The sequence below is a fragment of the Schistocerca nitens genome, chromosome 3 (assembly GCF_023898315.1).
Source record: "Schistocerca nitens isolate TAMUIC-IGC-003100 chromosome 3, iqSchNite1.1, whole genome shotgun sequence".
Classification (NCBI taxonomy): domain Eukaryota; kingdom Metazoa; phylum Arthropoda; class Insecta; order Orthoptera; family Acrididae; genus Schistocerca; species Schistocerca nitens.
In genome coordinates this window covers 422,029,107-422,042,655 of record NC_064616.1, presented here as the reverse complement: position 1 = coordinate 422,042,655, position 13,549 = coordinate 422,029,107, and the positions used below count along the sequence as shown (strand labels likewise).

The 13,549-nt window shown below is 41.5% G+C and overlaps 1 protein-coding gene across 8 annotated transcripts in view; it reads left to right on the top strand.

Moving 5' to 3' along the window:
- LOC126248363 (terminal uridylyltransferase 7-like) overlaps nucleotides 1-13,549 on the top strand; it is a 321,739-nt gene that overhangs the window by 196,760 nt on the left and 111,430 nt on the right. For all 8 annotated transcript variants that reach the window (XM_049949291.1, XM_049949290.1, XM_049949289.1 and 5 more), the window contains 2 exons: nucleotides 1,927-2,004; nucleotides 5,515-5,740. In XM_049949291.1, coding sequence (XP_049805248.1) covers nucleotides 1,927-2,004; nucleotides 5,515-5,740 — 304 coding nt within the window. The remainder of the gene's footprint in view (nucleotides 1-1,926; nucleotides 2,005-5,514; nucleotides 5,741-13,549) is intronic.

Below are 13,549 nucleotides of genomic sequence, written 5' to 3'. Positions count from 1 at the left end.
GTCATGGATGGCCTCATATACAGTAGAAGTGTACACATAATTTCCTCCTCCTCCTCCTCCTCCTCCTCCTCCTCCTCCTCTGGACAGAATGTTTTATTAGCATCTTAGTTTAATTGTTACTGTGGAATATTTATAGTAGATTCTGTAACTCAGATGGTAGGTTTCTGTAGTTGGAAATGGCTTGAGGTACATGTACCACAATGGGGAGCACAGTATCAAGGAAAGACATGCAGGGTGTTCAGAAATTCCTGCTACAAATTTCCAGGACTTACTGAGGGGAGTGAGCACTTAATATCTTGAATAGGAACCCATGTTCAGAAATGGACAATTTCTGTCCTATGAAAGTTTCAACTCAGATGTTTCACTCATCCACTTCTGCACGAGGAATTGAATTAAGACATGAAACAGTAAAAGTGTTGGGTAACAATTTGAAAGGAAACATAACAAAATATCCATTTATCACATAAGCCCATTTGTTTGTATTAACACTGAAACTTTATCTGTTTACATTAGTCCAAAACAGAAAAGAACCCAGCATATTGTATGTACGGAACAGTACTGATGCGTTACAACTGCAGCTCGATGTGGCAACCACTAATGTTGTTACAGATATTGTACCTATGAATCATGTTCTGGTGCACACGTTCCATCCCATGGTGCGTCTGTTCAGTTTCTAGTGCAGGAATCATGCCAGCAGATCTTCCTCCAAGGTTTGCATATGACCCCACTTGTAGTAGTCCTTAGGACTACCACATCCTATCCATGTTTCACAATACTGCCTGTCGAGATGTCTCCGAAGCGCACGTGAGAAGTGAGGTGGTGCACCATCATGCTGAAACCACATTTGCTGATGAACATTCTGTGGCACATTTTCCAAGAACAGGTCCAATACCTTTTTTGTAGTTGAAAGACCAATTCGCTTGAGTGGGAGGAGGTATGGCACAATCACATCATGGTCTAAAATACCTGCCCACACATTAATACCAAACCTTTGCTGAAATCCCTGAACATTTGTAGCACAAGGGTTTTTGTCTGCCCAGACATGGCTGTTTTGCAAATTCAGAACACAGTCCCTAGTGAACTTATATTCATCCCTGAATAGAACAAGTTACCTTCAACACGATGCAGCACATCATCTTCAAATTTGGGCATGCAGCATTGCCGTGGACTGCCACAGTCCTGCCTCCTAATGGTGCAGATACCTGTTTCTTGGAGCCACTGTGTAACTTGGGCAAAAAGTTTGTGTGATGGCATGCTATGTTGTGGGAAATGTTCATGATACAGCCAACTAGCAGCTCTTCCATTACTGCCTGCTTCACCATACACAAGGAGCATATTTGTGTATTCCGAAAATATGTACCAAACCTTGTTTGCTGTATCGAAGACACACAGGCATTGAATAGGTCTTGCAGCAAGGCAGACGTTAAGTGAAATCAGGATATCATCTGATGTAGTACACGTCATCCTGTCTACCCTGTTGAATACCAGGACAAACAACCCTTGAGACTTTCCTCTTTCCCGCAGCTGACGTGGAAATAATTAAACACCTGAATTGAAATTGTCGTAAAATGGAAACTGTATGTTTCTGGACATGGGTCCCTGTTCAAAATATTACGTACTCACTCCCCTCTAAAATTCCCAGAAGTCTGTAAGGGGAGTTCCTGAACACCCTGTGTTTTAAACTCAACTACTGCTAGTACAACAACTAGTTGGTTTTTTCCACCCTGCTATTGCTTACCAACTAAATAGCTTAATTTTGTCAAAGCTAGATATAATTTATTTTGTGTGTGTTCATTTCTTGTCCAAACTGATTCTTGAATTTATTGGTCAGTGACTTTTGTAGTGGTTTACAGTATTTTATTATTTGACTTCTGAGTTTGGTATTTAATTTTTATATTTAGTAATGTTCCTACATTCTTGTATTAGCTCCCAGAAGGAAGAAGCAAGCCAGAGAAACTTGTCGAAGGGTGGAATGTTTACTTCTACGATGACATTGATAACTTGGTAGGTATAAACCTGATTCATCATTTCATTATAGGACTTGTATACAAAATAATATATTGTTGCAAATGCCAGATTTGTTACAGGATTTTATACAAGTAACACCTAGCCAATGTGATTCCTGAAGTTTTCATTGCAGATTTAATGTCCTATTAGTTTACAGCCAAATGAGCAAATTGTCATTTCTTTGTTACGTGTTGATTTTTATAGGTAATGCATTTTACAGTGTAAGCCCTGTTTTACATTTTGTGTGGTCCAGATGTAAAAAATACAAAATTGAGGAAAATGGTAAAATCCTCACAGTACCAGCAATAACATACGGAAGTGGCATGTATGATTAAAAATAGTAATCCTCTCCAATACACCGTATAAAATCTGTATAAGTGAAGGAAATTAAAAGTGCAATAACAATGTTAATACAATAATTTGTGGTAATGAATTTCATCAGTTCTTGAAAAATCACAGTTGTGTAACAGCAAGTAAAAACATGTCAAAAAATTGAAATTGTTATCTGCGTATAAGGTAATCGAGCTATTTTCTGATGTGCTACAACTACAAATTATACATCAAAACACATGCTTTTTATAGAGCGTTCCTTTGTGCTCAGCAGAAAAAAGTAAAAATTGATGAATATGTTGAATTAAACCAAAAGCACAGTAGCTAAGTGGTCAAACCATAAACATAATTGCAGACATCTGCGTAATGACAAACTTTGTCACTTTCTTAAGAGCTGCACTTCATATGCTCCACACCATCAAAGTATTACACTCCTGGAAATGGAAAAAAGAACACATTGACACCGGTGTGTCAGACCCACCATACTTGCTCCGGACACTGCAAGAGGGCTGTACAAGCAATGATCACACGCACGGCACAGCGGACACACCAGGAACCGCGGTGTTGGCCGTCGAATGGCGCTAGCTGCGCAGCATTTGTGCACCGCCGCCGTCAGTGTCAGCCAGTTTGCCGTGGCATACGGAGCTCCATCGCAGTCTTTAACACTGGTAGCATGCCGCGACAGCGTGGACGTGAACCGTATGTGCAGTTGACGGACTTTGAGCGAGGGTGTATAGTGGGCATGCGGGAGGCCGGGTGGACGTACCGCCGAATTGCTCAACACGTGGGGCGTGAGGTCTCCACAGTACATCGATGTTGTCGCCAGTGGTCGGCGGAAGGTGCACGTGCCCGTCGACCTGGGACCGGACCGCAGCGACGCACGGATGCACGCCAAGACCGTAGGATCCTACGCAGTGCCGTAGGGGACCGCACCGCCACTTCCCAGCAAATTAGGGACACTGTTGCTCCTGGGGTATCGGCGAGGACCATTCGCAACCGTCTCCATGAAGCTGGGCTACGGTCCCACACACCGTTAGGCCGTCTTCCGCTCACGCCCCAACATCGTGCAGCCCGCCTCCAGTGGTGTCGCGACAGGCGTGAATGGAGGGACGAATGGAGACGTGTCGTCTTCAGCGATGAGAGTCGCTTCTGCCTTGGTGCCAATGATGGTCGTATGCGTGTTTGGCGCCGTGCAGGTGAGCGCCACAATCAGGACTGCATACGACCGAGGCACACAGGGCCAACACCCGGCATCATGGTGTAGGGAGCGATCTCCTACACTGGCCGTACACCACTGGTGATCGTCGAGGGGACACTGAATAGTGCACGGTACATCCAAACCGTCATCGAACCCATCGTTCTACCATTCCTAGACCGGCAAGGGAACTTGCTGTTCCAACAGGACAATGCACGTCCGCATGTATCCCGTGCCACCCAACGTGCTCTAGAAGGTGTAAGTCAACTACCCTGGCCAGCAAGATCTCCGGATCTGTCCCCCATTGAGCATGTTTGGGACTGGATGAAGCGTCGTCTCACGCGGTCTGCACGTCCAGCACGAACGCTGGTCCAACTGAGGCGCCAGGTGGAAATGGCATGGCAAGCCGTTCCACAGGACTACATCCAGCATCTCTACGATCGTCTCCGTGGGAGAATAGCAGCCTGCATTGCTGCGAAAGGTGGATATACACTGTACTAGTGCCGACATTGTGCATGCTCTGTTGCCTGTGTCTATGTGCCTGTGGTTCTGTCAGTGTGATCATGTGATGTATCTGACCCCAGGAATGTGTCAATAAAGTTTCCCCTTCCTGGGACAATGAATTCACGGTGTTCTTATTTCAATTTCCAGGAGTGTATTTTAGGCTTAATGAGAAAAACAAATACTTGAAAAAATTACTTTACTTCCCCAGTTGGCATTACAAACTTACTAGAAGTTGGCTCAGTGAATTTCTGTTCACTGCATAAAATGTAAATTTGAAAGAAAGCTTAGGTGCTACAGTTTTGCTTCATGCCTTCTGTCACTGCTGCCAATATTCACGATCTACAGTGTGTAGTGCAAAGTATATACATGAGTAGTATATGTATTTGTTGCAAATGTATCATGTCAAATTTGAACATGGAAGTCTTTAGAATCTGCTGTTGCAGAACCCATGTTCTTTTTCTGTGTGACATCTCTGCCATAGCACATGATATGCATGAAAAGTATATTTTCAGCACTTCACAAATTGCTTTCACTCCTATCTGCACTCCTGTCAATGAAGGGCCACTCCCCTCTCCACTCATGCAGCAGACGAGCCCATTTTACATATGTTAGTGTGGTGTGGTTGCTGCGCTGGCTGTTATGTGATGTAACAAATCACCAGCTAATAAGAGCTCACTAGCTGGAAATGGCGGACATTTCCTTGATCTGAGGGAGCACATTCTTTAAGACTCAGTGTTTCAATTTAAAAGACTGGCAATCAATGTTGTTGCCGAACACAGGATATCAAAAATACATGGAAGAAGGTGAGACTGAGTTATAAGTGGCACAAAAAAAGATGGCGGCTGGGCCCTTTCGTAACATATTAGCTCAGTCTGGAACACTTAGCGTAGACTGTCCTGTTTTTCCATTTCTGCCGCAACCTTGCAGTAGTTGTATCATAATTGTGTGGTGAAGCTAAAAATTGCAAGTTGTGTTGGCAACGCTGATCGTGGATTACATCATAATTTCCTCTCTCGTGTCTCCCCTCTCCGCAATGGCCTAAAATATTCCCTTAATGCCATCACCACCTGCATTGTGAACCTTCTATCTTTTGCGCCACTTATAACTCTTTCAGTCACATCAGTTGTCAATAGGAAGAAAACAGGACGCAGTCAAGCGAGATATTGAGTAAGAAAGTAGAATCGTGGTAACCCTTACTAGGACAAAACGTAAAATTGGGGAATTCTTGGCATTGATCTTATGAGATTTTCACAGGAGCTATGAATTTGTGATTTAGAATGACAAAAAATGTAAAATTGGATAACATAAAATCGAAGTTCCTCCGTAATTATCATCCTCCATTTGTTGCACTACGGAAACTTGGCAAACATACAGACAGGATATCTTTAGTGATACATGTCATTATTATTCGCATGCTCTCTAATAGGTATATATAATGATTTAATACTTCTTTTGATGTATATTTTATTGTTCTTTAGCAAGCTGTATGGCCGAACATTGGCAAAAATAAAACTTCAGTTGGTAGTCTGTGGTGCGAGCTTTTGAATTTTTATGCAGAAAAATTTGATTTCAAGACTCATGTTGTATCAGTTAGGCAGAAAGAGCCTTTGCTAAGATTCACAAAGATGTGGACCACCAAATGCATGGCCATTGAAGATCCCTTTGATTGGAACCACAATTTGGCTTCAGGATTATCCAAAAAGAGTAAGTAACCTATAATATTTTAGTACTTAAAAAAAGTTCCTCCTTGGCTCTGTTGAGATAAAAATGTGGGATAGCCCACAAAGTTACTTGCCATACATTTTGGTACATCATTATTCCAATGAAAATTGTATTATAGGCCCAAGTAATTGTTCCTAATTGTCCAGTTCCTGCTGAGAGTATAAACAGGCTGTAAAGCAAGAGCAGAATTGGGTCATTGTGAGACGTATCTATAGTTGGTGTTCTCTTAGATCGGATACATACATGCAAACAGTACCTAGAAGGTTTGTGAAGTGCAGAGTCAGGCACATTTCATATCATTTATTGAAACAATGTTTTCTGTGATTAAATAAACAGAAATAAAAATTTTCATCTAAAACATACCAGGTGACGTACAAAAACAAAACAGTTAAACAATAACTATAGCAATCTACTGTAAAGTATAAATTTTGCTGAAGCAGATGAGATGATTTAAAGACAAGTTTATGGAAAGTGTTAAATAGTGAAAAATTATGCAGTTGTAAATGATATATTGATGTTTATGTACTCTGGAATTAGCTTAAGTCATGCCAATTGATAAGCACTTCAGAAATTTCAAGTAAGATCATAAGCATCTGGGAAGAAACATGTCAGTATATAGGAATGAGGAGAAATGAGACATCCTAGCCTTTGAAATACATGGAAAGATATTTCGTGTCAACTTCCAGTTTGCCAACTGCTATTCCAAGGATATTGTGTCCATATATCGCAATTAGTAGTTTGATCATTGGACCTCTTACCGTATATAACTTGAACTGCTTAAGGAACCCACAATGATTACAGAGCTAAATAGAGTATAGTTGAATGCTCTGTTGGCTACCTTGAATGTAATGTCTTGAGCAACTATTTGACAGCCCACATGCTATTAAAATATTTTAGATCTTGTAGCAACAAACACATCTGACCTTATCAGTGGCATCAGATAGAGGCGGGGATTAGTGAGCATTATGTCATAATAGCAATTATGGTTACTGAAGCTAATAAATCAATCAAGAAGTCTATGAGAGAATTTCTGTAAGAAAGGGCAGATAGACATTTGTTAGTATCCCACTTAGACGTTGAATTCATATCATTTAGTTCCAGTATGATAGATGTACAGGAATCGTGGACAAAGTTTAAACAGAATATAAGTTGTGCTCTGGAGAAGTCTGTGCAGTGTAAGTGGATTAAGGATGGTAAAGGCACACAGTAGTTTAACAACAAAGAAAATGATGAGGAAGCAAAGGCTTTTGCACACTCAGTTCAAAAGAGAATGCCTAAATGATGACAGGCAAAAGCTAGTAGAGATTCAGGCGTCTGTAAAGAGATCGATGTATGAGGCATACAACAACCATTCACAGTCGTACCTTGGCGAAATGTCTTCTTTAGAACTTGAGAAAATTGTGGTCCTGTGTAAAACTGCTAAGTAGGTCTAAGGCTTACATCCACTCATTTGTTGACCAGTCTGGTGGGGCAGCAGAAAATAGCAAAAAGAAAGCCAAAATTTTAAATTTTTTTTTGTTTAAAGAAGTTGTTTATGCAGAATAATCATACAGACATACCGTCGTTTGACTATTGTACAGACTCCCATATGGAGGACATCGTAATAGGCATTCCTGATGTAGGGAAACAACTGAAAGAGTTGAAAAAAAAAAAAGGTTGCCTGGTCTGGATGGAATTCCAATTTGGTTTTACAAAGAGTACTCTGCGGCATTGGCCCCTTAGCTTGCATTAATCACAAATCTGTTGACCAGTGCAAAGTCCCAAGCAACTGGAAAAAAGTGTGAGTGACTCCTGTGTATAAAGATTTTAAAATAATGAACCTGCAAAACTAAATACACTCCTGGAAATGGAAAAAAGAACACCTTGACACCGGTGTGTCAGACTCACCATACTTGCTCCGGACACTGCGAGATGGCTGTACAAGCAATGATCACACGCACGGCACAGCGGACACACCAGGAACCGCGGTGTTGGCCGTCGAATGGCGCTAGCTGCGCAGCATTTGTGCACCGCTGCCGTCAGTGTCAGCCAGTTTGCCGTGGCATACGGAGCTCCATCGCAGTCTTTAACACTGGTAGCATGCCGCGACAGCGTTGACGTGAACCGTATGTGCAGTTGACGGACTTTGAGCGAGGGTGTATAGTGGGCATGCGGGAGGCCGGGTGGACGTACCGCCAAATTGCTCAACACTTGGGGCGTGAGGTCTCCACAGTACATCGATGTTGTCGCCAGTGGTCGGCGGAAGGTGCACGTGCCCGTTGACCTGGGACCGGACCGCAGCGACGCACGGATGCACGCCAAGACCGTAGGATCCTACGCAGTGCCGTAGGGGACCGCACTGCCACTTCCCAGCAAATTAGGGACACTGTTGCTCCTGGCGTATCGGCGAGGACCATTCGCAACCGTCTCCATGAAGCTGGGCTATGGTCCCGCACACCGTTTGGCCGTCTTCCGCTCACGCCCCAACATCGTGCAGCCCGCCTCCAGTGGTGTCGCGACAGGCGTGAATGGAGGGACAAATGGAGACGTGTCGTCTTCAGCGATGAGAGTCGCTTCTGCCTTGGTGCCAATGATGGTCGTATGCGTGTTTGGCGCCGTGCAGGTGAGCGCCACAATCAGGACTGCATACGACCGAGGCACACAGGGCCAACACCTGGCATCATGGTGTGGGGAGCGATCTCCTACACTGGCCGTACACCACTGGTGATCTTCGAGGGGACACTGAATAGTGCACGGTACATCCAAACCGTCATCGAACCCATCGTTCTACCATTCCTAGACCGGCAAGGGAACTTGCTGTTCCAACAGGACAATGCACGTCCGCATGTATCCCGTGCCACCCAACGTGCTCTAGAAGGTGTAAGTCAACTACCCTGGCCAGCAAGATCTCCGGATCTGTCCCCCACTGAGCATGTTTGGGACTGGATGAAGCGTCGTCTCACGCGGTCTGCACGTCCAGCACGAACGCTGGTCCAACTGAGGCGCCAGGTGGAAATGGCATGGCAAGCCGTTCCGCAGGACTACATCCAGCATCTCTACGATCGTCTCCGTGGGAGAATAGCAGCCTGCATTGCTGCGAAAGGTGGATATACACTGTACTAGTGCCGACATTGTGCATGCTCTGTTGCCTGTGTCTATGTGCCTGTGGTTCTGTCAGTGTGATCATGTGATGTATCTGACCCCAGGAATGTGTCAATAAAGTTTCCCCTTCCTGGGACAATGAATTCACAGTGTTCTTATTTCAATTTCCAGGAGTGTATAAGTATTGATTTGCTGCAAAATTCTGGAACTCATTTCCAGTTTAAATATAATTAATATTTTTGAGGCAAAAAAGCTTCTGTCCATGAATCAGTGTGGCTTTAGAAAGCATCACTTGTGTGAAACTTTGCTTGGTCTTTTCTCACATGATATCATGTGAATTATGGATGCAGAGCAACAGGCTAAATTCCATATTACTAGATTTCTGATAACATTTGACAGGGTGCCCCACTGCAGAATTGTTAACAAAGTTAAGAGCATCTGTACAGTAAAACCCTCTTTTCAATTAATCTCTGGGGACCCAAATATTTTTGCCTTAAATAGGGGTTTTCCTTAAATTCGGGAGTGATCCAGAATCAAATTCAAGCATGGTTAGGGGATATAAGTGCGATTTACTTACAATATCCTGTGCTACAAATTTAAATTCATTAGATGTACAACTACTAAACTTTTCGCAAAAGACATCCGTTACTTTTTTAAAATTCAGGAAGTATTGTTTGTTTTGTCCTTCCAGCATATCTTAGTGAAAGAAGTTGTTGCTCCACCTGGTTCATGTCGGTTAGGATTGATTCATCTAGCTGACAGTATCAACCCCCTTGCACACCGGCAGTGACACTTAACACCGTCCTTTCTTCTTCTTCATCCTCCTCCTCCTCCTCCTCCTCCTCCTCCTCCTCCTCCCCTTCCCCTCCCCCCTCTCCCTCCCTCTCCCCCCTCCCCCTCCTCATTGTCAGTGCCAGCTCCTTCATAAGCATTTAACTTTTGTTAATGTTGGGTGTTGAAGCTAGCACATCATCATCACAAAAATTTGCTAGAATCTCACATTTTGTGAAACAGTTCAACACAGTCTGTTGTTGTTACGGAATTCCAGGCAGCAACAAACACATTCATAGCCTGTGCAAGACTGAGTGTCACACTTTCTTCCTCTCAAAGAATAAAATTGATTTCTGTACATCTGCTACTCTGTATTTATCTTTTAACGGAGTGTATTATGCCCAGGTCCAAGGGCTGCAGATGACTTGCGTTTCAGAAGAACGAACACAGCATTTACATTCCTCAGAAATTGTTTCCCTGGAATGTACAGGGCATAGGTCAGTAAGTAGTCCAATTCCTTACTGCTGCACCCACCTGGACATCTAAACACCTGAAAAAGTCATAAAGATTTCAGATGTCTCTAGAGTCCACTCTTGTACTCATAAGTACAAAGTAGCGTTTTTTGTTTTGCAAATGCCTAGGAATTAATAGTAAAGGCAACTTTCCACTTCTGTCTCTATATACATACAATAGTGTTGTCGTCCTGTCTTTACTTTTTTGTGTTTGGGGCTTTTTTCCATGACCAAATGTGCATTTCTCCCCTCTAGAAGTCTCGATGGGAGGGGTGCAACAATTTAGAACAGTGAACTTCAGATCGTTATATGACCATCCTGGTTGATCCACAGGCCATGTCTTGTACTTTCCTCCTTTCTTCCTACACTGAGTTAGAGCTCTATCTCTACTCCTTTCAGATAATGAAGAAGTTAAAAAATCAATGTGAATGATTTAAGGTAGTAAAATGTCTGAGTCGTACCTGACACAATAAGTTTTTCTCAGGTTTGTACCAACATCAATCGGAATGTGTGCTAAGTTTTGAAAGGCTTAAAGTTACCCTTACTGTGTGACCCTCTGAAATGTTGTGGAGACAGTGTAAACTAATATGGTAAGAGAGCTGAGAAAATTTCATTGCATTGACACCTTCAGTGTACTCAGGTAGTTCAACAATGAAGAAGAGTTAATACCTATAATTTTCTGGTCAGATTTAGCACCAAACTTCTAATCTCTTATCCGCTTCAATAGTATGTCATAACCATCCCAGAGAAAAATTCAGTAAACACAGTCATGCTTCCCACACTGTATTTGCGAATGGGGCAGTGAAGGGGGGGATCAGTTAGTGGAACCAGAAGTGCCCCCTGCCATATGCTGTTAGGTGGCGTGTGCAGAGTATGGATGTAGATTTAGACACTACATAATCTGCAAAATAAATGAATAAACAAATAGTTGGTAGGTGTGCTACCTAAGAAAGTTTAATAGTACTGAAATACTGACACACTTTTTCATATATCATCAGTTCATTGAAGGGAAAATTGAAAGACTTGTGGTGTAACAGTTACCTTATGAATTCAAAATGTCATAAAGACAATGCCAAGAGGGTAAATCATTGTGAAAATACACTGTACTGTCAATGGGTTTGTAACAGAGCTAACAGTTTGTTTTGTTTGTTTATTATTGGGAAGTTAGCTTGCTTGGTAAGGAGAAAGTGTCTCAATCATAAAGTAACTTTTTATTGTACACGCTAGCTCAAAAAGACTTGGTTTGCTAGGTTTTATTTTCATTTGTTTTCTGATAGCATTCAAATCATCTTCCAGAGACTGGAAAGAAGTGGTGTGGGCTTGTAAGTAATATACAGTACTCGCATTTAGAAAAGTAAGCATATCAGTTTATTTGCTGATGGGGGATTAAGTGTTGACGAGTGTGAGAGGGATGAGAGAAGATAACTCCAGTAGCCCCAGACGCATCTCGGAGGAGAAAAAAAACTGCAAAGGTAAAGAAGCTGCACATTTAGCATCTGCTCTAGGTGTGGCTTGAAACAGAAGGGAGAGACGTTTTTCAGTCATGACTCCTAGTGCCCTCAGGCGGGAAGCAGTTGATATTGCGATGTAATCTGACTGAGATTAGATTAAATTCATTTTTCATTCCACAGAGCAAAAAATGAGGTGATTTTAGTGGGTGTGGAACACGTCAGAAGGAATAACATAAAAAGCTTAGAACATTTGAATGTGATACTCACTTTCCTGATCATTTGTTAGGAGATTGTCAAAATCTGTGAATATATTACAGTAAACTGAACTGCTAATATTTACAGAATTCATACACTGTCAGAATGAAATGTAGTTATGCACTTTTAATAAATATATCATACAAAAAGGTACCTAATCTTGGCTGTTGTGAACGAGTGCTGTCAAAACTGAAATCTAACAGATGTTTTTACTTAATTTGGTCTAACAGTCCCTGTTAAGATATTAATCTGTAGAGTAGATGGAGTTGCCTATAAAAAAAAAGTCTTTCAAACTCTCTTTAAATTGTGCTTTATCTAAAACAAAGTTTTTAATGGATGTTGGCAATTTATTGAAAATGTGTGTTCTTGAATATTGGGCCCCTTTTTGTACCAAGGTAAGTGATTTTAGGTCTTCATGAAGATTATTCTTATTCCTAGTATGATACTATTTATTGAGCTGTTGGTTGGAAATAGATACATATTGTTTGCAACAAATTTCATTAAGGAATAAATACAATGAGCAGCGGTAGTTAAAATACACAGTTTCTTGAACAGGATTCTACATGATGATTTTGAATTTACACCACAAACTAGTCTTATTACACGCTTTTGCACTCTAAAAACTTTTGCTCAGTTTCAAGACGAACTGCAGAATGTAATCCCGTATGACATAATAGAAGGAAAGTATGCAAGTGTGTTTAATCTCCTACATCTGACATCATTCATATTGCAAATACAGGCTTGTTTAGGTGCTTCACCAATTCTGTGGTATGCCCTTCCCAAATGAATTCCTAGAAATTTAACACTGTCAGTCTCTTATGTCTTCATATGTTCTACACATGCTGGAAGGAAATGTCTTGCAGGTTCTTAACTACATATTGTGGCTTTTGTCAAAGTTTAATGGCAGTGAATTAGCTTTAAACCATTATCTAATCTAATCAGGACACCTTCACAGATGTTGATTAGGCCTATTTTGGTATGAATCATTTGATTGTCATCGTATCAGCTGAAAGGTGAAGGACGAAATGCCAGTCTTTTTGTTACATTTAATTAATGGCCTGGGGACACCTTGGCTATCTCCTCCCCCTCTTCCTGAAAGAATTCACCACAGATGAATGTGTCAGTATAAATAGGGAGTTAAATCAAGGGAGAACAATATTTTAATTTCATTTACCAGTTGAAAACTAGGAATATGAGTAAAATTGTTAAATCAGTGTGGTGACTACAGTTATTGGCACAGCTTTTTTAAGACAGTTTTAAGGAATACAACCAGCTGAAATCCTTGTAGGACAAGGATTAGAATGTAATGTGAAATTAGTAACTACATGTTTGCAGATCGGTTCTTAGGAACTGCATGACGTTAAAAGGCCGCCTCGTCATGGGCACTCAGTGCCCAATGTCATTGTTGTGACTGGCTAACCACTAAGGTGGCACCAATTGGTTGCTACCCTGCCTTGTCATGGAACAGAATTTTGAAACAACACTTATTTTGACTGTATTCAGGGAGGAATGAAACATTATAAGTAAATTTATTTTGAATGTGATAGCACCACCGATTATGCCCGCTAAGTCACATTGTAACTACTTGACCAAAAAAAGTTGCAGAACTTTAATAGTAATGTGCAGAAGGCACCAAGTCATGTATTTGATTAAACCTTTCTGAGCATAAGTGAGAATGACATACTAAATTAAATAGATTTAAGTGAAAAAAATTATAAAAG